Raw genomic sequence first — 25,898 nt, 5'->3', positions numbered from 1 at the left:
CTCCTGCTTAGCTGCATCCGTAGCAACGTCATCTGGGGCATAACGTGCTAGCTTACTAAAGTCATCCACATACTGGCCAACTGTCCGTCCTCCTTGGCGCAAGTTGCGAAACTCACGCTTCTTCATGGCCATAGCTCCTGCTGAAACATGGGCAGTACGGAAAGCCTGCTGAAATTGGTCCCATGTCACCGTGGCTATAGGGTAGGTGACAGTGTAATTTTCCCACCATGATGCTGCTGGTCCATCCAACTGATGTGCGGCAAAGCGCACCTTCTCAGCATCAGTACATCCTGTAGTGGTTAACTCCCTTCCAATCTTGCGGAGCCAATCATCTGCTACTATAGGCTCGGTGCTACTAGAGAACACCGGCGGATTCAGCCTAAGAAAACGGGTTAAGTGATCAACAGGTGGTGGCGGTGGTGGGTTGTTGTTGTTGTTGTTCCCCTGATTCTGATTCTGGACTAGCAACTGCATCAACGTATTCTGCTGCTGGATCAACTGAGTGAGCTCCGGTGGGAAAGCAAATCCATTGTCACGTCTCGGAGGCATCTGGGGTTTAGAAAAGATGAGAATATAGAATAGAATGAGGTCTAGAGGGAAAACACTACCCATATGCACATGAGGCAAATGCAAACAAAATCACTTCATTCAATCAAACAAGGGCATACAACGGTCTATCTATCGTTACAAAAAGTGCTCGGGCTATACTAGATACATGGGAGAATACTACTACTGTTATGGTGGTCGACTAGAAAAACTGCTCCGATGAAGACTCCATGATATCTGCTCCAGCTTCATCAACATAGTCATCATCGCTATCGTCTGGGTCCGAGTCGGTGTCGTCGATGATGATGTAGTTCTCTGGACAAGTGCAATCTTCGTCTTCTCCTCCAGTTGCGGGAAATCCCATGAACACTTTTAGCTTCTTCTTCAGATCATCATTCTTCTCTACTAGTGTTGCTATTTCCTCCTCATATCCATCGCGTGTAGACTTGAGTTCTTCCTCCAGCTCCGTGATCTTGGTCATGGCTTTCTTCAGGTCTATCATGTCTGCACACATCTGGTTCTCCTGGCGTCGAATGTGCTGGTTTAACTCCTGGATGAAAGCTGCAATTGATCTATCCTTCCTGGTGCTGATCATCTCCCATTGCTCATCTCGGCGCCCACAAATCTGGTAGATAGTATCCTTGAGATCCTTGTGGTAAACTTCTCCAATGCGCCCCATAGTGATGTGGGCTGCCATGCTCTTTCCTAGACTCCAGGTTGGTGCATCAAAGGAAAACTCTATGGGCTCAGTGACGGGCATGAACGTCCTTCCTGGAACTTGAACTTGAATCATCCAGCGTTCCTCTTCAGGTAAAGTGGCGTTGTAGGTCCCGGTGAAGCTTGGTACTCCGATGTTCAGGTATCTAGTGACTTCCTTCAAGTGACGTCCAAAGGGTGTATCTTCATCCGGTTGCGTGAACTTGTTCCTTGCATCCGCCATCCTAAAAGAGTAGAAAAGATGAGGAGTCAGAAATGAGAAGAGTGAGTAGTGATCTAGGGCTTTTAGCTTAGTGGTCGTGTCCTACAGTCAGCGTGTGCTCTGATACCATCTTGTAGCGACCAGACCTCAAACAGTCTGATCTCTGTGCTTTAGTGTCATCCCTGGATCAGTAATGCTGACACGCACAGTACTTGAAGGATTTATAACAGAGTAGCAATCACACACTTATTACATCGAATGTCTCAAAAGAGAACTTATTACAATAAATATGGCTTAAGGCCATCTAATAACGATAACAGCGGAAGGCTTGGAAGATAAGTGAGTCCATCAACTCCAACGGCATCACTGAGTATAGAACCACGACCTAAAGGCACCTTACTCGTCGTCTGAAAATTCTGCAACATGAACGTTGCAGCCCGAAAACGGGTCAGCACATGGAATATGCTGGCAATGTAACACATAGAGAGTAATGAAAGAATAAAGCTATACTACATGCATATATGGCTGGTGGAAAGCTCTATGGTTACAGTTTTTTTGCATAAAGCCAATTTTTCCCTACTGCAAAGGAATAAATTTTATTTAACTATCATGGTGGTTGTTAAACATTGAGAAGATAGACATCCTCTCAATCCCAATTAAGTATCATCATTAAAACCCAACAGTATTAATTAAAGTAACATGATGAGATTCACATGATAATCCAAGTACTAGATACTCAAGACGTCCATAACCGGGGACACGGCTAACCATGATTAGTTTATACACTCTGCAGAGGTTTGCGCACTTTTCCCCACAAGACTCGATCTCCTCCGTTGGGATTCTCGCACTACATGATGTTTGAGAAACGGATGACCGAGACATAGTCTTTCAGAAGTGCTAGCACCTTACGATCGGGTAGACAGTACCAACCTACATCCCCTACATCTGCTAGTCTACCACTGTAAGAGTTCGCACGACTTAGTCAACTATGCTAGAGCCCATAGTAGCTTGTGGCTGCACACGGAAGTTTCTAGTATGAATAATCTCATGATCCCTTTGAGCCTGGGTGGCGGTCCATAAAGAAAAACAGGCAATCGCTGGAATACCCAGGTGCCTCAATCCACCCAGATGTGTGTTTAAGTTGCCACCTTAAATAAACCATTAATTTATCAATCTCACATCTGTCATGGATACACTCACCCAATCCACGTCTACTAGCATAGCATGGCATAATAAGCAAACGTAGAAGTAACTCCCAAGGGTTTGATAATAAAACAGGTAATAGGTACTACCTCATCTACTTCCCAAAACCCACAATTTAATTAGATCCTAATCATGCAATTGTTTGAGGATTGATCTAATGTAATAAAACTGGGTATGAAGGGATATGATCAAAGTGTTACTTGCCTTGCTGATGATCCGCGAAACCTAGAGATTCAACGTAGCAAGCGGCGCACTCCGGGTACTCTATCGCAAACAAACAAGCATACAATAAGTACTCATCTAATGCACGGGTAAAACTCAAATAAGAAATCTAACCAGAAAGTTCAACTTAAGAACTCCGGTTTGCAAAAAGAATCAAATCGAACGAAACAACGAAAGTCAAACGAAAGAAACAAACTTCGTTTACTAATCTGGATCTAAGTCAAATTTTACAGATGCAAAAACTTGTTTGAGTTGGTTAAACGAAAAGAGGGTTTCGAGACGAAACTCCAGGCGCTTGAATCGCCTGATTCCGATAAACGAGCGAAAAGATAAACTAAAACGAAAATCAGATCAGAAATCACGATCAGATATAATCGCAGAAAATCCAAGAAAAAGAAAAACTGACGAACAGATTAACGAACGAACGTTTGTTATCTGAAACTAAACGGTGAACGTGTTCGTTAGAACGAACGAACGAGCGAACACTCGCTAAACAAAAGAACTGATAAAACCGATCTAAAAAAATAAACCTAGGGTTTCTAAAAAAACCGGATCGATTTTTCTTAGAAAACCGGGATGGCGGGCGGCTACCTCAGCTCGGGCTCCGGCGGGGCTCCGGTGGCGGTGGGCGGCGTGGGATGGCAGGGCGGCGGCTCCTGGCGGCGAGCAAGGCGGCGGGGCGGCGGTGGCTTGCGGCGGCGGCGCAAGGCGGCGGGGCGGCGGTGGCTTGCGGCGGCGACGGCTCCGGCTGTGGGGCTCCAGGGGGGCCGGGTCGGTTTATAAAGGGGGGTGGCGGCGGTGGTTTGCGGGAGGGGCTGAGGCGGCGTGGCCCTCCCGGACTCGACGGCGGCGGCAATCGGGACTCCGGTCCCGATCTGGATGCGGGAGGCGGCGGCGGCTCGGCCGGCTCGGCTGGGCCTTCGGCCTAGTCGGGCGCGCGGGAGTTTTTTTTAAAAAATAATAATAATCCTGTCGAACTAAGAAAAATCCTAAAAAATAAATAAAAATCTAAAAATGCCAAAACAAATTTTCACCGTCTAAATAAAATATTTAGAACATGATGAACATTTTCTTGGCCCTAAAATGCAGTTTTGAAAACGTGCAATTTTTCCTAAATTCAAATAAAATAGCGAGAAAATCCAAAATAAAATCTTACTTGGTTTTTTTATTAAACCTTCAATATCTCTTTATTTTGGGAAAGTCATTTTATTCCCTCTCTCATATTTTTATTATAGAAATAATTGAAGATAAAATAAATAAAATCAATGATCCTATTTTCAAAATTTGAGAAAAACTCAAATATGAAGATAACGAAATCCCCAACTCTCTCCGTGGGTCCTTGAGTTGCGTAGAATTTCTGGATCAGGCCAAAAGCAAATAAAATATGATATGAAGTGATGACCTAATGTATAACATTCCAAATTAAAAATTTGGGATGTTACACGAGGTGCTGCCATAGCAGTAGCTGATGGGGCAGCACGACGACGAGCAGGATCAGCCACAACGATCTGGTCCAACCTTGCACTTGTGGCAGCATTGTCCTGTTCAACACTGGGATCATAATCCTCCTCTTCCTCTTCATGAACTTCATCACTTAGACTCCACAAACTAGCCACGCCTACCACAAAATACAACACACAAGAGAAACAGAGTAATATTAATCTATTATGCAGCAAAAAAACATCCTAAATGGAACAATAAACATACCAACAGAGAGAGGAGGACAGAAGGTTATACCTGCCGGTCGCCAGCGTCGGAAGGGGAGGGAGCGCCGCAGTCGGATGGGGAGGGAGCGTCGTAGTCGGATGGGAAGGGAGCACCACCGTCTGATGGGGAGGAAGCGTCACTGATGCGTGGCCCTAGAGGAGGATCAGATCGAGGAGGGAAAGGACCGCCGGGGCCGCGCCATTGCAGTGCCAGAGCTGCAACACCGCTGCCGGTCGATGGATCGGGACAGGGTGGGTTGGGGACTTCGGGGTCTCGACTCGAGGATGGTGGACTGGTCGGGGCTACGGCCGCAGCCGCTGCTCGTCAGGCCGATGAGGTACAGCAGCGTCGGGGCCTTGCCATAGCAGGAGCCAGGACTTGCGTCGCCGCCGCTAGTCGAGGGGGATCGAGGAGGAGGGTGGACTGGTCGAGGACTCGGGGTGTGCGTGCGGGTGCGGGAGCGGGGGTAGGCATTAGGGTTAGCTGGTTAGGTGGTTTGTGGGCTAGAAGGCCATCCTGTTGGGCTGGATCGCTGCTTCTCAGCCTCTTTGCAGCAGATGCTCAGGTCGGGCCGGGCTTTCGTTTGGGTTAATTTTGGAGCCCGAGCCCGGCCCGAAAATTAGACATGCTCTGTTTTCCAGGCCCGAGCCCGACCCGCCCTGGGTTTTTCGGGCCGGGGTCGGGTCGGGTTGTCCATGCCCAGGTTTAAATACAACTAGCATCGCGGAAGCACCTCAGAATTTCAACAACATCTCGGGAAGTGAAGGAGGCAATCTTGCAAACCATCCACTCGGCAACAAATTGAGTTTTTTCTTGTCTTTTTCCAGGTTGGTTAAGAATACAACTAGCACCGCGGAAGCACCTTAGAATTTTAACAACAGCACACATCTCATCAACGTCTGAGTTGGCAAAAAATGACGCACCATCGGCATAAATAGGAAGCCTATAGAAACCATTTTTCTCTTTAGTCAGCTTGAGGAGGCCCTCCTCGTCTACCTTCATAATGAGCTTTTATAGGGGTATCTTCTTATTTTTATTATCAATGTTTCCTTGTTTACAATCACTATCATACAACTTTAGGTTGGTTAAACCTACAATGTACCAATCGCATCGTAACACCGACCTACTAAACTAGCGTGTCTTGGTTCATAGAGTATCGGCCACGGAGCACCATAATTTACATGAGGTCTTGCCTCTCCCTACCATGTGAAAGACTAGCTTGATAAGAGGAATCTGTATAAGTAATGCATTTCCTCATCCCCCAATGAACATGACACTAAATCCAACAGAAGAGCTAACGTTTTCCTTGTCATCCACCTATGCGCCCAAGAAACTTCAGTGAAAGTCCACACGATCGTGCAATCCCTGCGACTTCATCACAAGTGATGATGGGGGGGGGGGGTTGCCCCGGGGACTTTTTTGCACTTCACCCTATCGCACCTCCCATGTTTGGGCCATAAAAGCCCAAAAAGGCATAACAAGAGGGCCCCACACCCAGGGAATCGAATTCTATAAATGTGCCACCCCCGTTTTCCTTACTAGGGAGCCCAGGTGACCATGACTCTGATGACGAGACAAACTAGGAGAACAAGGCGTGGGTGGGAGAGACAACCTATCAAGACCCCAATAAATATGTGAGGAGGAATTTTATACATGACATAACACTCCTAGTTCATAGGACTATATGTAACTACATAGATGGCCTTATGAGCTAGATTTCTTCTTTACATTAGTTAGACTATTTTCACCTAACCTTACATCTTGTAGGTAAGTCCTGGTAGGTGTGTGTACATATACATATATATACTTGTAATTTATGTCTGTAATAGTTGCTTTGGGGGAATAAAGGACCATGGGGCTTTTGCCATGCAGTAAATAGTCAAAAAATGTGGCAATCCAACCGGAACAGAGACATGTTCGATCGACGCCAAGACCACCAGAAGCCCAAGATTTACCGAATTAGCCTAGCAAGATAGATCCAGTCAAGACATCTCGTCTAGATCGTGCACCCTCAACTTGTCGAGTTCACTCGAACTCGACGAACACACATTGTACTTGATCATTTGTAATCACTTGGTGATATAATTCTAGACGAGTAGAATTAGGGTTTTTACTCACCGCATGAGGGCCCGAACAAGGGTAAAATCTTTGTCCAGTGTTCATCTAGAAATTGAAAGTTACGTCTCACTACATACAAATAAACTGTAGTTCCCACACTTTTGTTAGGTACGTTGTGAAAAACACCTCGACATGAGAAAGTTTCAGCTTTTGTTCGGAGGCAGCGTGTAGGTGATGTTGGTGATGTTGCTATGGAGGTCTTGTTACCCCAGCTGGTTCGTCCCAACGATGGGAGATGGAATACATGTGGAAGTTGCTTAGGGATCCCATTGTGTTTCTATATCTCAGTTCAGGTCCTCCCTGTAAAATATAGGGACTTATTTTTATACTTTATTTTTTTATTAGTGATGTAAGATGTATCATCCCACTGCTTTATGTTCAATGCAACACTAGATCTTTTGAGGCCCTTGTTTTTGACTAATGACTTGATGAGTAGAAAATGGTGACTTCAGTTTGATCCTTTTCTTCCTCTTGGGCACAAATGTTCTAGGGTTCTTTTCATCGACTCATTATGGGACATTTTTCCCATTGTAGATAACATCAGACTCAATTGATCAATGTCATCGTGCCAACTTATAGAAGCTAAAATTCAGTAAAAAAACTTACATAAACTAAAATGCAAGGCAAGGCAAATAATACTCCACCACAACAATGTAGAACATTAAGAATCTAGTCCGTGTTGTCATTGTATCTCTCCTATTTTTTTTAAAAAAATATAGGGTTCTTTCGTCTGCCCATTCTTCCTCCAACCTCATGTACTTTATCTCCCCCTCCCTCCCTCCCTCTTTCTCCCCTTTTAGATGTTTTGTCCTCCCATATCTGATTTTTACACCGTTTTTCCTAAAAATCGCCTCAACAGCCCTACCTCTTATTCTACTTGCCAAACGAACCGTTTTCTTTGGTGAAACAATAAATGCTTTAAGTGATTATCAAATAAAGTCTTATTTCTTACACAATCAAATTAATATAGGCTAATAAATGACGGACTCCCCGCAAAAAATAAAAAAAAATGACGGACTAACCTACTAGGATATCCACGCACCTGTTAGAACGTATGGTGAATTATCTAGTGAAAGAAATTTGACTCTATGGAAGAAAACAAGTTTAGCACATTGTCAGTTTTAATAGCCAGCGTATTATGAGTTATGAATACAACCTTGTAATGACGTTGTTCAAACATAGTTTGAATTAGTTTGGAAACACGAAAACCTGCAAACGTAAAATATCTAGAACTCGCAATAAAAAAGTAAAATATCTAGTACTCCTACTTCCTTTTAGAAACTCACTCATGACATGAAAACATCGCGCAAAAGAAAAAAAGTTGGCCAATGCCATCGATTTTTTTTGAGCGGTTCCAATGCCATCGAAAGGAAAAAAGAAAAGGTTGGGCAATGCGTCTGGCCGACTTGCCAAAAGCCCAAAATCCCCTCCTCAAAACCCTACATCTCCACACAACCCCGAAGCCACCGCAGCCCATCGCCCGCACGACTATAATGCTCGCCGCCTGCGCCTGGAGGCTGTCGCAGCGAGCCGTCACGTTCCTCCCCCGCGTGCGACCCCAAATCCTAAACCCTTTCCCCATGGCCGCCGGCGCCGGCGCCACCTCGCCCAAGCGCCTGAGGGTCTACTCGTCGGCCGCCGGCGACGCCGACTCCTCCAACGGCGCGGGGAACGGCAGGCGCGTGGGGACCCACAACGGCAGCTTCCACTGCGACGAGGCGCTCGGCTGCTTCCTCATCCGCCTCACCTCCCAGTTCGCAGGCGCCGACGTCGTCCGCACCCGCGACTCCCAGGTCTGTCGCTTCGTCACCGGCTCGATTGGCCCGCCATTTCCTGCAAGAAATGTTTCAGCGAATTACATGGTGGTTGTTTCGGCGAGGTGTACATCTATGGGAGCACCGCTTCCTTGCTAGGATTCCTAAAATTTAGGGATGTATTAGCTTGCAGTTATACCTGGATATACTACTAACTCATTATTATTGGTCTATTGGACTTAATTTTGCATCTGGATAGGTGCTGTATGACAGTATGAATGTGAAACTGTAAACTGAAACCCTGCAATGTCGTGTTCTTTGTGCTACGGCCTCCTATCCTATCATATATAATACAGAAAGTCATGACTCCATCTTGCCCACATCTCATGCCAAGTATGCCTTGTAGTTAAGATGTTTTCTTGTCTATATAGACTATAATAGCATGATTTCTCATCTCTTGGCCCTTGTTAGTTTGTAAATTCGTGTCAGTGCCACAATTATTGTTGGGTGAGACTATGTTGTTGTCTTAATGTGCGTGCCCACACTTCATCTGGTTGGATGATTTGCTTACGAAATCCCTATGTATATATGTATGATTTGCTTATGAAATCGCTACATACCAAAAATGATGAATGTCTTGATTTCTTTTTTGTGTTCCTACCTCCTAGTATCATCTACTACAGAAAGTCATGAACTCCATCTTGTTCACATATCATGCTTAGTATGCCATGTAGTTAAGATGTTTTCTTGTGTCAGTTCTACAATTGGTGTTGTGTGATACTATGAAGTTGTCTTAATGTCTGCAGCTGCACTTCATCTGGTTGGATGATTTGCTTCCGAAATCCTTATGTATATATGTATGATTTGCTTACGAAATCCCTACATGGCAAAAATATTGAATGTCTTGATTTATTTTGTGCTGCTGCCTCCTAGTATCATCTACTAGTACAGAGAGTCATGAACTCCATCTAGTCCACATCTCATGCTTACTATTGCCATGTAGTTAAGATGTTTTCTTGTGTCTACAATAGCATGATTTCTCATCTCATGGCCCCTTTTAGTTTGCAGTTCGTGTCAGTTCTACAATTAGTGTCATGTGAGACTATGAAGTAGTCTTAATGTGGGCAGCTGCACTTCATCTGGTTGGATTTGCTTACGAAATCCCACTTGTATATGATGCAGCAAAAATATTTTAAAATATGCATTGTCATCTATTGTATTCTGTTATGCACTTATTTCTATGTTACCTTTTCTTGTGGAACTTCTCTAGATCCTTGATTCACTGGAGGCCGTGCTTGACGTTGGTGGTGTCTATGATCCCAGCCGGCATCGCTATGATCATCACCAGAAGGGCTTCAACGAGGTCTTTGGACATGGCTTTAACACGAAACTTAGCAGTGCTGGGCTTGTTTACAAGGTACTTCCCATAGACGATGAAGGTCTTGAAACAATAATTCTTTTCCATTAGAAGCTATGTTGTAAAATTGGCAACATCTGCTTCAAATGGGTACCAATCGCACTACATAACTAGGTGGATTCATTGGGGGATTTGTTACTGGATATTGTGAATTTTCATAGCAAATTTTGTCTTATGTATGCACAGCCTTTTCACAATTTGCTAGTTCATCGAAGTTTATAAGTTGCAACTTATACACTTATACTGTAACTTTGTCTTCCAAATGTTAAAATGATGGTTTGCTTATCATTTGTTTTTTTAATACTGCAGCATTTTGGTAAGGAGATAATTGCAAAGGAGCTTCAGCTTAATGAGGAGCATGAAGATGTTCACCGTGTGTATCTTGCCATATACAAAAGCTTTGTTGAGGTGTGAATGTAAACTCATAACCTGCTGTGAAATTTATATTTGTACCTTTTTAATATGGAAAGTTTGATTAAAGGATAGGAGCATGACTGTTAACTAAGGATTAGCAGTACCAGCTGTGAAATTTATGAGCTTAGTTTTTTTTAAAGTAATTTATGAGCCTAGGGTTGCGTAAACATAGGATACCGAGGGTGTGAGTTCCAGAATCTATACTTATTCCTGAATTGTTTCCCGTGTTAGAGTGTAGTTAGCTTTAACATATATATGCGGATTGGCTTAATCGGTGTTGGTTTGGGAAGATGCACTTTATGTTGGCTAAACAAAGTTGCAGTCGGCTGCTTGTAGCTGGCTGTGTGGTTCAGAGATGTTTCTTCCAGGCAGAAAAGGGGTAATATAGGCCTACATTATCAATCAGTTGACAAGTTCTATACTTACGCTCAAAGGTTCGCAAGTTAATAAGGCGTAGAGAACCTCAGTACACGAATTGGCATCTGGTATCAATTTTCTGAGACACATCCTGTTGTCCTTCCTTATTTTATTCGCGTGTTTGTTTGTCTACCGTGTGTATTAATTACCCAATACAATATGATGTGCCAAAGAAGCAATATCTTTTATGTAACAGGCACTTGATGCAATCGATAATGGAATCAATCAATATGACACAGAGCAAACCCCCAAGTATGTGAACAATACACACTTGTCTTCACGTGTTGGGCGCCTTAATCCAGACTGGACTGATCCAGATCAATCACCTGAGAAGGAAAATGCCGCATTTCAAAAGGCAATGGCACTTGCCGGAAGTGAGTTTATGGAGGTATGACTTATGCCTATTTAGTCAGTTGATGTGTTCTATTCATGCACTGCTTAAGGACTTTAATTATGTGTGATATATCTGTGTTTTTTTCCAAATGGGGCTGTCCTGAATTCCATTAGTCCCTAAGCAGAACATGTCCTGTTTGTATGACTATATTTTCGCTTTCATTGCCAGAGTGTCCGCTTTCATGTTAAATCGTGGCTACCTGCAAGATCTATTGTCATGGAGTGTTTGCTGTCAAGAGGAAATGTTGATCCAAGTGGAGAAATCATGGTTTTAGATAGATTCTGCCCGGTAAGATCTTGGTAGTTTTTGGACTATATCCATGTTCGTCCTATGCACAGCTGTGTTTTTGTATGCACATGGAAGCCATGAATGATTAAATGTTATACCTAATCTGGTTTTGTCCGTCTTCAGTGTGCTCCATATTTTTGTGTTTTCCACCTAAAACCATGTTTTTATCGTGCTGTAGAAGTGTTGAAAACTGCTGCGTAATAAGAATTTCAGCCGATGCTTCTAAATACCGGCCCGGATGTTTGATACTTTCTTGCCGATTGCATTAGCTATTCAATATTTATTACTCTCTCTGTCCCTAGCTTATATTATGGGACGGAGGGAGTACTAGTTTTATGCTTCTTCTTTAAACTTATTTCAGCAAGTGCTTTGTTTAATTATTAACTGCCTGGTGTATTGAAGTGCGATGTGATAATACTAAAATTACCGGTGCATGTAACCTGAACGCTTCTCCATTATGGCAGTGGAAACTTCATCTGTTTGAGCTAGAGCAGGAGCTGAAGACTGATCCTCTGACCAAGTATGTGTTGTATGAGGTAAGAAATGTGGCCCCTTCCGGGTTATCCAATATGAATTTCGTTGAGTACCTCTAGTTTTCTTTGGACAGTGTGAGTACAATTGTGCATAGTAACCACCAAGAATGCTAATATGGAAACGAAGTGGTGTAATGCTTTAAAGTTGTAATAATGCTGGCAGTTTTGCAGCCAGCACTGCGATCAACTTTCTTCTCATGTTTTTGTTTTTTGTTTGAACTAGTTTCTTCCTGGCATGTTTCTTGTTTCACCATATTTTATACATATGTTGGCTTCTGCATAACTGCAGGATGAGAGGAGCAAAGGCTGGCGAGTGCAGGCCGTCTCTGTTGCACCTGACAGATTCGAGAGCCGAAAGGCTCTCCCAGAGAAGTGGAGGGGCATGAGAGATGATGAACTGTCCAAGGAAACCGGCATCCCTGGCTGTGTGTTCATCCATATGAGTGGCTTCATTGGTGGGAACAAGACCTACGAGGGAGCGCTGGAAATGGCAAGAGCTGCCCTCAAATGCTAATTCAACCGAAGCAACAAGCAGTAAAACAGTCTTACCCATGTTACGACTGATTGAGGTTCATATGCGGCGCTGCACTTGCACCAATTTTATTACCATTGACTAGTTGGTATTTGAGTATGTATGTTCCGTGGCGTGAAACATCCACCTGATTAGCAGAGATTGGTATCCGTATGAGGCTGAACAAGTAGAGTTATATCATTTGATTAAAGACGATGAAACTCGTTAATTTGTTGCTCTTCACCATTTTTTCATTACTGCTACAAGCATAAGCGACTGAATAATTGTATCGTACATTATCTGCAGTTTCCGAACTGCAAGAAGATTAGTAAGAGTTCCCAGATGAAGAATACGACGGCGAAACACTATGGGATGTCTGTACGTAGAAGACTAAATGCAACCTTATGCACGAGCTATGCAATACAAGGACAAGAATTTTACAGACATTTCAACAGTTTTGTTTCTGAACGACGCGGTCACGTCTTGACACGCTTGGCGTCGGCATAAGCAGTCTCCAGGTCCCCCAGGAAGAAGAGGATCCGGTCAGATATCTGCCTCTTCTCCGCTTCAGCGCCCTGCGGCTGCGCGTCCTTGGCGTCGCAGCTCGTGCCCAGGTAGCTCTGGATCTCGCCTTGGTAGATCAGGTAGTAGTCGTTTCCCTCCCTGATGATCCTGACGCCCCTGGAGGCAACACAACAGAGGGGAGCTTCAGAGTCGCTCACGTACTACTACCTGTAAAACTCACTCACGTATGCTCTGCTGAACTCTGAAGTACAGTACTTATTGACGAACTTACAGGCCGTATCGGTCGCATCGGTCCTGCACGACGAAGACGTCCTTCCAGGGCTTGGCGCCCTCCGGCTCCGGCGCGTAGAAGGCCGTGGCGTCCGCTCCCCACCTGTCCTCGAACAGCTTGCGCCACAGCTCGTCGTCGCAGGTCAACGCGTTCCACTTCCTGCAGACTATACAGCTCGGGCAATTCAGGCCACCGCAAGCTCTGAATTATGCTATAGAAGAATAGGAAATGTCATGATAACATATAAGGAGTAACGGAGGACTTTTGGTGGAGTAGCTGATAATAGGATGTCGACATAAGAAGTGACGGAGGAGTTCTGATCGAAGGCGGCGAGCGAGCGAACCTTGGGGAGCGGCGGCGAGGGACTGGTGATCGAGGAGGTGGAAGATCTTGAAGCACAGCTCCCCAGGCAGCCCGTCCATGGGAGGAATCGCGGGGAGCTCCGAGGGAGAGCGAGCGCGCGACGACGACGATGAGCGGTGAGGAGTGGAAGAGGGTGAGGAGGACGTGAGGGGAACATGCGGCAAGGGGAAGCAAAGGTCGTTGGCCCCGGCTCCCGGTGGTTAGATAGATGCAACGGCTTGCGGTCCCTCGCTCCCTCCCCCGTGTCGACATTCACAAAAGAAGACGATCTGTGCACCTTCCCGGGGCTGACGCGTGGGTCCCGTGGAGGCCGGCGGTGCGCGGTGTCCCTGGCGGTCATAGGGGCCTTGTCTCGGCCTGCGTCGTGCGCTCGTGGTGGTAGATAGAGCGGCGATATGACACCCCGCATGCGGTGGCACGCGCGCATCTGGCAAATCTCGCGCCAACACGCAGATCGCGTCACGTGTGCCACCGCCGCTCCGCCGTGGCGGTGCGGGCGCGATTGGCTTGCCCGGCTGCTCTTGCTCCATCTCCGTTCGACACATGCGCATGCGCTCCATGGCAGTTCGTAGGTAGGCCGTAGGCGCCTTCCTCATTGCAAATGTGGTTTCCGCTTTCGAGATTCGTTTACGGACATTCGTTCTTTCCGCCTTCCAGGGCCGTTGCGCTGCACTGGAACACTTTCACACTGGGCGACCGAACTCAGCAGTCAGCGCACAGCGCCGCCGACGCCCCCTCGGCTCTTGTACGTAACCCGCAATGGCGAGGCCCTCACGCCAAACCCTGGCCCCGCCGTCCGCGACCTCCCGCCGCCGCCTGTACGGACACTCGAAGCCGCCTCCTCCCCCGGCCTCGGCGTTCCGGAGAGCCGCGGCGGCGCTCCTCCTCGCCGCGGCCGTGGCGCTGCCCTGCGCCGTGCTGTACCGAGCCGTCGTGTCGAATGCGCCTCCGCTGGTGCAGGTCGTGTGGGATCGCTGGCCCTCGAGGGAGTGGGGCCCGCCACGAGCTCCGGTTGTGGTCCCCGAGCCCGAGGAGGACCGCGACCTCGACCCCATTTCCGCCGACGATCTGGTGTGCTTCCGTCTCCCCTCCCCCTTCCCCACCTCCTCCTCGTTGATGTTGCCAGTCTCTCCTCTGCCTTACTTTTCAGTTCTGTAAATTGAATAGTGAAATTACATATTTCAGGTCGCTAGCATTCTGTTATCCGGCCCTCATTTGTTTCCTTTGCTAATACCCCTAATTTTAGCGTTCGGCCTTTAGAATCAACTGATCAAGCAATTGCTCTGTCCTATATATGGGAACAACCAATTTGATTTGGTGGGCATGAACATGATTTTTGATGTTAAAATCTGCAAACCCTTAAGGAGTGAACGAATACACTTATAGCTGCTGATTTGTATGGCATCATGAATATTCTAAGCTTATTTATTAGTTGGATCTGTTCCACTGTGAGAAATAACTAAACATCTCAAATGATTAGCCTTGTGCTTTATAGTGGTATTCAAATGGATTGTACATTTCCTGGTGAAATGTCAACCCTCCTCCTTATTTTAATCATTCCTGTCTTGTTTTGATTGAAATATTTTATTCTTTGGGCTATGTCAGTGATTAGCCTTATGCCTTTCCTTTTTAGCACCACGTCATCAGATGAAATGTGTTTCAGTTTAGCACGCGGTTGATATATGCTACCAAATTGAATTGCTTTCTGAGGCAGAACTTATAAGTTGTTTACTCGGTGTAACAATTAATGTAAAACCATCCTTGTAGGACAGTGAATATCTCAAACTTGAGCAAGTTCTACAAGCGGCTTCTATGGACAATAAGACCATTATATTGACGACGCTTAATGCTGCATGGTCTTCTCCAGGCTCAGTTATAGATCTTTACATTGATAGCTTCCGGCATGGTGTTAGAACTAGTTCACTACTGAAACACCTTGTGATAATAGCCTTCGACAGGAAAGCATATAGGCGATGTACTGAGATCCATACCTACTGTTATGCTCTTGTAACCGGTAATGTGGACTTTTCTCAAGAGAAGAGGTTTCTGACTGCTGGGTATCTGGAAATGATGTGGACAAGGCTGGATTTCTTGCGCCTAGTTCTTGAAAAAGGTTACAGCTTCATTTTCTCGGTAAATTTCCATGTTTACTTTATTTCCTGCTCTATTGCATTAATATTCTACTTTCATACCAACACAATAAGATGTACCCTTTTCCTAACAATAGCGAACTTGAAAAGGTCAAATCGATAAGCATAAACTGATTTGCTTCTCTTATATGCATTTCAGGATGCAGATATAATGTGGTTTCGCAATCCATTTCCATACTTTTACCCGGATGGAGATCTTCAGGTTGCATGTGATCACTATGTAGGCAATGCAACTGACTTGAGAAACATAGCTAATGGGGGGTTCAACTATGTGAAGTCGAACAATCAAAGCATAGAGTTTTACAAGTTTTGGTATTCTTCACGACTGAGATACCCTGGTTATCATGACCAGGATGTACTTAATTTTATTAAGCATGATCCTTACATTATGGATATTGGATTAACCATTAAGTTTTTAAGTACTACATACTTTGGTGGTATTTGTGAGCCAAGCAAAGATTTAAATGAGGTTTGCACAATGCATGCTAACTGTTGCATTGGATTGCAAAGCAAACTTCATGATTTAAGAATCATCATGGAAGATTGGAGGGATTATATGTCTATGCCACCAAGCTTAAAAACACCTGGGGCATTCTCATGGAGGGTACCACAAAATTGCAGGTATAATGCTACCTTGGAATTAAGTTAGAGATTTTTGTAGATAAAATCAATTATGTACTGCTGTCTAATGTCTAATAATGTTTGGTTCCTTTATGCAGTCTTTCATTGTTAAACCAGTGAGACATGTTTTTGGATGCAAATGGTGTGGTATAGTCAAACATGTCAATTTCTGAGAATTTTGTTGGCAGCTGGAAAGAACAATGTACTTGAAAGGTTTGTTTACATCATTATTATATCCTCTGTTTTTATCAAGACCAGATTATGATCTTGTATTTACATATGAGTTTGACGATACCCTAGTTGACTCTAGCCTCTGGTGGTCAACAGTTGCTAATGTAGATTCTAAAAAAGAAGAGAAAGACACAATTGGTAGTTTAAGTTTGACGTAAGACTTAAGGCTCAAATTTGGATGGTTTTAACCAAAATAACTTGATTACATTACTTATTGGACACTGTCCAGTGGAGTACCGAATAAGATTCTCAGATTCAATTTTACTGTCTTTCAGGAAAAACCAGTGCATGAGGAACTCCACCTTTTGTTTGAGAAAGACCCGGCTTAGCAGATTATATCTTGAGGACTCTGCCAGTTGATGCCTTCATCAGTGTTATGCATCCTCTACTTTGGAAAATAACCAACACGAAGGTGCAAGCTGTTTCTGTTCTCCAGTTTCCATTTGACAGTGGAGCTGCAGCCTTATGTGCATTTTTTTTAATTGCATCAGTTATGTATACGTTCATCTGTTTGATAAGCACTGTGACAGAGACAGTTGTAGAATCAAACTGAGGGACACTAATAGAGGTGATCTGGACACAGGATTGGTAGATAAGTAACTATACTACTTAAATTACCTTAAGTGATGGTTTCCAGAAGCCTGACACATAGTTTCCTTACCTTTTAGTGGAAGCCCTTTTTCTCCTCTTATTGATAGTCTAAAAACTAGCATGATGCAACTTCATAATTGTCGCAATGTTCAAGAATGAACTTTTAGAACGTGACGGTGAATCTTAATTCGTGACTTGTGACATTATCAATAGGGAACATTCCAAGTTCAAGGGTTGAAGGCATCGGCACAGCAAAAGATGAACTGGCTATGACTTCCCAGTGTATCATCCATGACCATGCAGAATGACTGAATGAGGGGTGGAATGGTATTTTCAGTGTTTATAGGATTCCTGTTGTTTCTAATGCATTGAGGCTCACTTGATTCATTTGGTAAAGTGAATGAAAAACACGAGAATATAAATTTCCCTTTGATGGCACTATTCATTCTTTTGATTGATTCAAAGGAATGGAGTAAAGAAATGTAAATGAAACTACCACTATCATCTGATCTCAGATTCAAGTGAAACAACGCAGAATTTCCAGAAAGTGAAACGACGAAGGATTTCCAGAAATGACGTAAATGGCATTCTGTTTTCCCATTGACATTGCTTTGACTTTTATTTCCCTGTGCTTATTCGAGTCATGTGTTTTTTTTTTGTGAATCATGTATAAAACTTATGTGCTTTCCTAGGCTCTGGTTTGTACATGTGTTCCTATCATATTCTTGTGTTCTACTACCTGTGTAGTCTGTACACTAATTATACGACGTTTTTGCAGTTCAATAGTGTACAGAGGGAGTATTTCATATATTACCAAATCCTGTGAATCAAGAGGTTCAATACCGAGGAAGGAACTTCAGTTGATATCCACTAGAAAATCGAAATACCGAGGAAGTATTTTTTTTTTAACAGAACCGAGGAAGGAATTTTAGTTGCTATCCACTAGAAAATGGAAACCAATTGTATGTCATGCAAAAGAGAAGTGTTTTAGGCTGCTAGCTATTTTGACCTCATTAATTGTTAAACACAAACCCATTGAGGCAAGGAAATATACAAATTGTAGCTGGTAGAATCATGCAAATTTGAGAAAGTTCAAGTTTAAGTTGTTCGAATGAGAGTTTTCCTTATTGGTAAACTTTGATTTCATTTAGGCAAACAGAACCAGGACTACCAACAACACAGAAACTGTAAAACCGCATGTCCTACAGGAGGTAAATTTGTATTTTTGACTTTTTAAATAGTATATCATTCTTTTTTTAAAATATGATTTCACATTTGGTTTGATCCTATGAATTCAACTCAAGTGCAAAAAAAATTCCATGATTACAAATTCTAAAAGATAATTGCGGATCAACTTTAGATTTAGCAGTCAAAAAATATTGCATGCTAAAAAAATCTATAAAATAGTTGTGGATCAACTTTAGATCTAGAATTAAGAGAAATAGATCTCATAAATTTACCAAATTATAGGTCAAGCTGAATCAGATTGATGTTTAAATACCTGAAAATTTCAGATTTTTCTGAAATATAGAGGTAAACATTAAAAACCTAATTTCCAGGTTTTTTTTTATTTTCCTATTCTTTTCACACATTTTCTTCCTTTTTTGTCGAAGTTTATATTTGTTCTAATACTTTGAAGTTTATTATGAGAAGGTTCTATATGTTTAAATGTAATCAAGTACTCTCTCTGATTCCAAAAAAAAAGTGTCGCAGTTTACCTTAGTTCAAAACTGCTACACTTTTTTTTTGGATCGGAGGGAGTAAGTTTTATAAGCTCTGAATAATTTTCTTGGATCATGTGTAGTGTAGGATCCTAAATGCATGTTTTTTTCCTACAAAATGCTCAAGCGCTCAACTCTGAATGTACCACGCTTTTTCCGCACATATAATTGTTCAATTTTTACGAAAGTTTATGTGTTCTAATAATATGAAGTTTACTGTAAAAAAAGGACGTGGATTTTTGGCTCTGGGAAGCATATGCTCCCTAATGAATAGTAAAATCAAAATAAATAGTAAATAAAATTTTAAAATTCTGATATTTTTTGTAGATGTACATGTTAGTGTAGCAAGTGTGCTTGACAAGTTTCATGCGATACGGGATAACAGTGCTTTGTCTGTGAACAAAAAAACTAAATTAAGTGTAACATTTGGCGTTCCATTAGTTTTTTTACACAGGTCAAAATGCTTAAGTTTTTCCCCTGAAAATTTGCAGATAGCATTTGGATGTGACAATGAACACTTCTATTTTCTTTTGACATTTGTAAAATCCACTTTTAGCACGTAGGAGCTTGTGCTCCCTAGAGCCAAATTGAATATCCGGTAAAAAATTCTATATTTTGAAATATAAGTTCTGTAATTTTTATAAAGCTCTGAATGATTTTTCTAGGATCACCTGAAGTGAAATGCAGGGTCCAAAATGTATGTTTTTCTCTACAAATGCTCAAGCGGTCAGCCCCAATCATGATCTCGCTATTATGTCAAGCAGGTACAGTCTTGTCGCCATAGACAAATGGATACGGTCCGTGTTCATATCAAATCTTGTCTCTGTAGACTAATGGATTTGGTTATTGCTATGACTATATGACTATGAGGCCTAACGATCAATACCCTATTCTGCTTTTCCTACAACAAGGACAATCCCCTACTCTGATGAATCTTCCGGAGCACGTCGTTGATGGAGGTAACCTGCTACTCATCAGGCGCACACATCTTCCTTTCGCTTGCTCAGATGATGGTGTCCACTTCGAAATCACCACACCACACCACATCATTTCAGTTAGACAGACCTTATCTTATCATGAAACCGGTGTCTTATCCGCGATGCTCTGCTCTGACATGCTCGGAGCTCGTTGGGCTTTCTTTCAGTCGAAATCACACCTTCTGTCCAAAGTTGCACTCATGATCACTTTCTTTCTGACGGTTGCTTTTGCACATGTTTTGGCTCTACATATCCGTGGCCGAAGGACGATGAAACCGTATACCTACCTGAGACTGTTGAATGCCACTGAACTTGATCATCCTTTGTTGGGTGGTAAAAGATCACCGCTGCAGTGGCGGCATCAGGTCCTCAGCGGCATGATACTATGTGCTGAACCTGGGCGGCGACGGTGAGAAAATCCGACGAGCCAAACTGCAGCCCGTGTGCTAATCCGGCCGGCATTGCTTGTGTCTGAAGAGAAACCACGTCTGCAGGTTTGCGCTTGCGAGGTTCTTTTTCCGGGGAGTCTGGTATGAGATCCTGTGCGGTGTGCCTATCATGGCCGAAGCCAGCGCACCATGCAAAGTTCAGGACGATTGGTCCCTTGGAATAAATCTCGGTGGATATGATATGATACCATGCATGCAATGCAGCAGCATATGTTTTCTTCTTTTCAGCCCGGCTTTACTGAAAACCAGCCAGAGCTACCCGAATGCATATTGTGGCTTTAATCATGGGAATCATAATCCAATTATCCAGGAAGAAAAGGCAGCAGCGATGCATGCACTCTGATGGTAGATCAAAGCCTTTAGTCATTCTCTAATGTCTTTTGAGGGCCGGTCCCTTCGATACTGACTATGACACTGCTCGAGGCAAGGTAGGTGTTCATCGATCCTTTCTTCAAAAGCTGGAGTGGTTGTTGATAACGGTTTTTGGGATGCGATGGCACCTAATTCCTTTGAGGCACGCTTTTTTGCAAGGAGCAAAACTATTTCGAGAAGTCCTATAAGCATGCGTGCACCCTTATCAAACGGCGCTTTTGAAAATTTCAAAAGGATGTACATTTTCGCAAGACATGTGTTCATGTATGTGTGCAATATTCGTTGTTGTTCTTCTCTTTTCTATGCAGATGTACATCCTTGCGCGGTTGCGCCCAAGATATTTCGGTGCCGCAACAGAAACAAAGGCGCGGTGCCTACACTGTTGCTCCCGATCGCTCCGAAATGCAAGCACAAGTGCACCAACAAAGGCTACAGAACGTGCGCGCGGCCTCAGTCCCGAAAGCCAAACATTCGTCACCCAAAGTACATCGCTTTCGTCGTGTCCAGCCCGTGACCCCTCCACGTCGCGCCCGAGCCATGCGATCCGTTGGTTGCGCCCGGGCGGCTGTCTCGACCATGTGATAAGTGCCGCGGAAAAAGGCACTGTAGCCATGTGCCGAACCGAGTGGGTGCGTCGGTTCGCCACTACGGGCTAGCTCCAAAACTGAAAGCGGCAGCTCCCCCGAGCGCCTGCCGGTCTCGGGGCGTCTCCGGCCGTCCGAAGCAAAAAATTCCTTCTCCGCGGCGGCAGAAGCCTCGGCGCCATCTCTGGTTCATGGGCGCCACTTGCGGTAACTGTCTCGCGTCGTCCCGCAGGATGCTGACACTTGTTACCACGCCCTGCGCGTACCTCTTTCGGCTTCGTTTCGACCCGCGCAGCGCAGCGCAGCTCGTATCGTGCGCACATGGAGTGGATACGAGGGCGTGAAAAGAACGGAGGTGAAGGTCTCTGTGCTAGAAACGTGACCACCCAGCGACCTAACGCCAAAAGTCAATAGTACGCAGGGGGGACGTGGAGGCGGGCAGTAGCTGAGTGACAGGTAGCAAACGGCACACCGAAAGTCTGTGCACCACACCGGAGTGCTGCTCGTGCGGCCCCAAACCAGGCCACCTGTCCCCTCCCTAACCCCGTTGCTACGAGATGGTTTTGGTTGCTCGGATAAGTCAAGGTTTTAACATTGTTTTTCTCTGTCTATAATGTAAAGTACGACTGATACAACGACTAATACGTCCGTCAATTGACTGTAGAAGTGGTGTATGACATAATTGAACTCGGAATCTCGAGTGGCATATGGACGGCTTGGTTGGGTGATGCATAGGCCGATGGTTATCCTCCTTTTTTGAAAAATGGGCATTTTTTGAGTTTTTAGTGACATATATTTTAATTTCTTTACATGGATTGTTTACAATTTTAAAAAATACTTCATAATTTGTTCAAGTGCGTGATGCTATGTCTAATTTCCTCTACATGGATTACTACATATACACCTTGTTTCTCTACGACCCTGACATCCTAGTTTCCTTGAGGTCTTGCTCATGTTGACCTAGTAGAAAGATTAAAAAAAGAAGTCACACTTAGATGAGTGACTCTTGTTAAGACATGTGCTAAAAGAGAGCACTACGGTGGCCATATCAAGCCGTGTGGCAACACCGAGTGACGAAGTATTGGAACCCCAAAGGGCAAAGCAGGATCCACTTTCAAGTTCCAACTTCCAAACGAACCGCTCCACTGACCTGCCTACGACCCGCCCGTGCTCATTCTTCGCATTTTCCTCAAGACCAAAAGCCGACGATCGCCTCCCCGCGCCATCTCTATATAAGCCAGCGACCCAGCGCCTCCCATCACACACTTCCTCCACGCTTCCTCCCCCGAGCTACGACGACGACCATCGACTAGCCAGCCAGCTGCTCCTCCGCGCAACCCAGCGGCGAAGCTCGTGAGCTCAGCTCTCTCCCGCTGCCCGGACATGGCGGCGAGAAGGCTCCTCGAGGAGGCGGCGGCGGCCGGCGTGCCGCAGGACTCGCTCAACTCGGACCTGGTCCTCATCCTCGCCGGCCTGCTCTGCGCGCTGGTCTGCGTACTCGGCCTCGGCCTCGTGGCGCGGTGCGCGTGCTCCCGCCGCTGGGCCCGCGCCGCGGACGCCGCCCCGCCCGGCGCCAACAGGGGCGTCAAGAAGGAGGTGCTGCGCGCGCTGCCCACCGTCAGGTACGCCGCCGACGGCGGCGAGGCGTCGGAGGCGGACGAGTGCGCCATCTGCCTCGCCGAGTTCGAGGACGGCCAGCACATGCGGGTGCTGCCGCAGTGCAGCCACGCGTTCCACGCGGCCTGCGTCGACGCCTGGCTGCGCTCGCACTCCTCCTGCCCGTCCTGCCGGCGGGTGCTCGTCGCCGAGCTGCCGCGCGGCGAGCGGAGCGGCCGCTGCGGCGCGCGGCCCGGCGGCCTCGACGCGCTCCTCAAGGCGGTGCCGCTGTGCCGCTGACGTCGCTGTAGCTCCGCATTAGTGGCGTGCGCACTCTGGACGAAAGGCCAAGGGAAAAGTGTGTCGAGGGAAATTAGCCGGTGCATAAGCTCACCGGCTAGCTTCTTATTTACCTTTCTCTTGGCTTGGGGGCCTGCTGGGTGTTGATTCTTTCTAGGTGTGGCTACTCTGGAAATGGGAACCATTGAGCATGAAGGCGTGTGTACATACATATTTGATGGGGGGATTTGTGATTGTAACCTATTTGTACATATGTGGAAGTTGCTATAAAAACATGCACTTGGCTTGAACTGGGAATGCGAATTTGGTTGTACTTTCTGGTTGTGTCTCCCGGTTGGAACTAGGGAATTGGCATAAGAATTTGCTAAAGACATGTATACTGAAACGGTCCGTAGTATAACTTTGGCGAAACTCGTGGATGAGCGTGCATGTGCATCACTGGGAGTGTCCTAGTTTTGCATCCAGATTTGTACTACACTGTAAAAAGGTGTTTTCTAATTTTTTTAGTGCTTGGAAATATCTTAAATGATAACTCTTATTCGTAATCCTATCTTTTTATATATTTATTTTGCACCAAGAAAATCTGAAACAATTTATTCATAGCGCAGTACTCGTGTTGTTGACAGGTAAAGTTTCAAGTTTAAATGTAATTTTGTTTAAGAAGAAAAGAAAAGATTTTTTTTAAAAGATGGGGGTTTCTCCCAGCCTCAACTTTTATCAAAAGGTGAGGCAATAAACATTCAAACCGTTTCACAATGCTCGGCTACAACTAGAGTACTGCAACAGACAAATTACAAACGCAAAGTGCCAACATAGCAACGGTCACACATAACACATCATCCACAACCTATGAATGCAACCTAGATAGCAAACAAAAGGATCAACACTATCACATCCTAGCAGATTTTACGCAAACCAGTTGGTGTTGAGGCGAACAATGTACTTCTGTTGATCATCCGTGGCATCCAATGGCAGGGTTAGGTCCAAGAGATCCTGAACGACTCCTCCTGGTGATGATTGAGAAGCAAAAGACATCGCACGAGAAGGGCAGACTGAGCATCATCGCATATAATCTTTCATTGATGAAGACATGTGCTCAGCTTGTCCAGAATACAACTTGGATCCCGACATGGCCTTGAAAGGCGAATTCATTTCATACATTCCATAAGCTTCACAAGGTAACAATATTAATCACAACTGCGGATTTCTTCCAATGAGAACATAATTCATCAAATGAATCAGGATATGGAATGTTAAGAGAACTAGCAATTGGATGCCAAGTATGAGACACCGCTATACAACCAAGGAACATATGTTGAGTACTTTCCAGCTCATTGCAAAAAACACAAGTTAAATCTTCCTCGATACAACATTTAGCTAGATTATCCTGGGTGAGGGCCTTGTTATTAATAATCAACCATAGTAACACATGGATTCTAGGGGGCATCAATTTTCCTTATGGAATCCCCAAGGCTATACCCAATCCCACCAAAGTTAATCAGGTTGTAAAAATATTTAACGGAATAGATGTCAGAAGTCTCAAGCATACACACAGGAGTGTCACTGTCAGAAGATAGCCTAACATCTTGCATAACATACACTAATTCCGCCCCAGAAAGGAAAAGTCTATTATCAACACATCTTCTAAAATTAAGAATCAGATTAGAACCATCCCACACCTGGGCAATTAAGAAGTTTTGTTGTTAAAAATGGAAAACAATCACAGAATCTAGAGGCTTCTCTCTTGAACACATAACATACGATGATTGAACAAATTACTGTTGGGCAATTGATAGAAAAGCGCATAGTTATGACAATATTCAAGGCAATGATCACGTATATAGGCATCACGTCCGAGACAAGTAGACAGACTCCTGCTTGCATCTACTACTATTACTCCACCAATCGACTGCTATCCAGCATGCATCTATGGTATTAAGTTCATAAAAATAGAGTAACGCCTTAAGTAAGATGACATGATGTAGACAAAGTAAACTCAACCAATATGAATAAACCCTATTGTTTTATTCTTAATGGCAACAATAGAAATACGTGACCTATCCCTTTTTGTCACTTGGATATATACCACCGCAAGATTGAACCCATTACAAAGCACCTCTCCCACTGAAAATAAATCAATCTAGTTGGCCAAACCAAACAGATAGATCGGACAGAAATACAAAGCTATAAAAACCATGCATAAAAAATTCAGAAAATACTCAATTACTTCTCATGAATATTCAGATAAAAAACTCACAATTCAACGGATCCCAACAAACACACCGCAAATGAAGATTACATCGGATAGAACTCCAAGAACACCGATGAGAACATTGTATTGAAGATCAAAGAGAGAGAAGTAGTCATCTAGCTGTTGGGAAACGTAGCATGCAATTTCAAAAATTTCCTATTCTCACGCAAGATCTATCTAGGAGATGCATAGCAACGAGAGGGTGAGAGTGTGTCCACGTACCCTCGTAGACCGAAAGCGGAAGAGTTTGAGAACACGGTTGATGTAGTCGAACTTCTTCTCGTTCTGACCGATCAAGCACCGAATGTACGGCACCTCTGAGTTCTGCACACATTCAGCTTGATGACGTTCCTCGAACTCTTGATCCAGCAAAGTGTCGAGGGAGAGTTTCGTCAGCACAACGGCATGGTGATGGTGATGGTGAAGTGATTCGCGCAGGGCTTCGTCTAAGCA

The 25,898-nt window shown here is 44.5% G+C and overlaps 4 protein-coding genes across 5 annotated transcripts; 3 read left to right on the top strand and 1 right to left on the bottom strand.

The window, feature by feature from the left end:
- The first annotated feature begins 8,099 nt into the window (after positions 1–8,099).
- LOC123128028 (MYG1 protein C694.04c) lies at positions 8,100–12,672 on the top strand. Its single transcript, XM_044547928.1, has 7 exons — positions 8,100–8,508; positions 9,740–9,886; positions 10,196–10,294; positions 10,914–11,105; positions 11,280–11,399; positions 11,864–11,935; positions 12,222–12,672. Exons 1-7 carry the CDS (start codon positions 8,107–8,109, stop codon positions 12,444–12,446), a joined length of 1,257 nt encoding a protein of 418 aa, XP_044403863.1. The 5' UTR covers positions 8,100–8,106; the 3' UTR covers positions 12,447–12,672.
- LOC123128029 (probable E3 ubiquitin ligase complex SCF subunit sconB) lies at positions 12,666–13,891 on the bottom strand. The gene is made up of 3 exons (XM_044547929.1): positions 13,583–13,891; positions 13,240–13,405; positions 12,666–13,124 (listed from the first exon to the last, which is right to left on the bottom strand). Exons 1-3 carry the CDS (start codon positions 13,659–13,661, stop codon positions 12,920–12,922), a joined length of 450 nt encoding a protein of 149 aa, XP_044403864.1. The 5' UTR covers positions 13,662–13,891; the 3' UTR covers positions 12,666–12,919.
- A 53-nt stretch (positions 13,892–13,944) lies between these two features.
- LOC123128026 (uncharacterized protein At4g15970) lies at positions 13,945–17,910 on the top strand. 2 transcript variants are annotated; one of them, XM_044547926.1, is made up of 7 exons: positions 13,945–14,174; positions 14,260–14,673; positions 15,375–15,735; positions 15,892–16,373; positions 16,472–16,586; positions 16,880–17,016; positions 17,409–17,910. In XM_044547926.1, exons 1-5 carry the CDS (start codon positions 14,146–14,148, stop codon positions 16,491–16,493), a joined length of 1,308 nt encoding a protein of 435 aa, XP_044403861.1. In that variant the 5' UTR covers positions 13,945–14,145; the 3' UTR covers positions 16,494–16,586; positions 16,880–17,016; positions 17,409–17,910. The 2 variants fall into 2 exon arrangements, with proteins under 2 accessions (XP_044403861.1, XP_044403862.1); XM_044547927.1 differs by having other exon boundaries at positions 15,370–15,735.
- Positions 17,911–22,381: 4,471 nt separating this feature from the next.
- Positions 22,382–23,484, top strand: LOC123130802 (RING-H2 finger protein ATL8). The gene has a single exon (XM_044550611.1). The coding sequence runs from the start codon at positions 22,682–22,684 to the stop codon at positions 23,192–23,194; it is 513 nt and encodes a 170-aa protein (XP_044406546.1). The 5' UTR covers positions 22,382–22,681; the 3' UTR covers positions 23,195–23,484.
- The last annotated feature ends 2,414 nt before the right edge of the window (positions 23,485–25,898 follow it).

Source organism: Triticum aestivum, chromosome 6A (genome assembly GCF_018294505.1).
Source record: "Triticum aestivum cultivar Chinese Spring chromosome 6A, IWGSC CS RefSeq v2.1, whole genome shotgun sequence".
Lineage (NCBI taxonomy): Eukaryota > Viridiplantae > Streptophyta > Magnoliopsida > Poales > Poaceae > Triticum > Triticum aestivum.
This window is presented reverse-complemented; position numbering and strand designations above follow the sequence as displayed.

What these genes read in the sequence shown, in the direction of transcription:
- LOC123128028 (XM_044547928.1), top strand. Translation starts at nt 8,107, where the DNA reads ATGCGTCTGGCCGACTTGCCAAAAGCCCAAAATCCCCTCCTCAAAACC. An exon ending in GTGCTGGGCTTGTTTACAAG is followed by an intron (nt 9,887 to 10,195) that starts GTACTTCCCATA and finishes TTAATACTGCAG; the next exon opens with CATTTTGGTAAGGAGATAAT. An exon ending in CCGGAAGTGAGTTTATGGAG is followed by an intron (nt 11,106 to 11,279) that starts GTATGACTTATG and finishes TTTCATTGCCAG; the next exon opens with AGTGTCCGCTTTCATGTTAA.
- LOC123128029 (XM_044547929.1), bottom strand. Translation starts at nt 13,661, where the DNA reads ATGGACGGGCTGCCTGGGGAGCTGTGCTTCAAGATCTTCCACCTCCTC. An exon ending in CCTCGCCGCCGCTCCCCAAG is followed by an intron (nt 13,406 to 13,582) that starts GTTCGCTCGCTC and finishes CGAGCTGTATAG; the next exon opens with TCTGCAGGAAGTGGAACGCG. An exon ending in CGATGCGACCGATACGGCCT is followed by an intron (nt 13,125 to 13,239) that starts GTAAGTTCGTCA and finishes TGTTGCCTCCAG; the next exon opens with GGGCGTCAGGATCATCAGGG.
- LOC123128026 (XM_044547926.1), top strand. Translation starts at nt 14,146, where the DNA reads ATGCGCATGCGCTCCATGGCAGTTCGTAG. An exon ending in CCATTTCCGCCGACGATCTG is followed by an intron (nt 14,674 to 15,374) that starts GTGTGCTTCCGT and finishes CTTGTAGGACAG; the next exon opens with TGAATATCTCAAACTTGAGC. An exon ending in AGGGTACCACAAAATTGCAG is followed by an intron (nt 16,374 to 16,471) that starts GTATAATGCTAC and finishes TCCTTTATGCAG; the next exon opens with TCTTTCATTGTTAAACCAGT.
- LOC123130802 (XM_044550611.1), top strand. Translation starts at nt 22,682, where the DNA reads ATGGCGGCGAGAAGGCTCCTCGAGGAGGCGGCGGCGGCCGGCGTGCCG.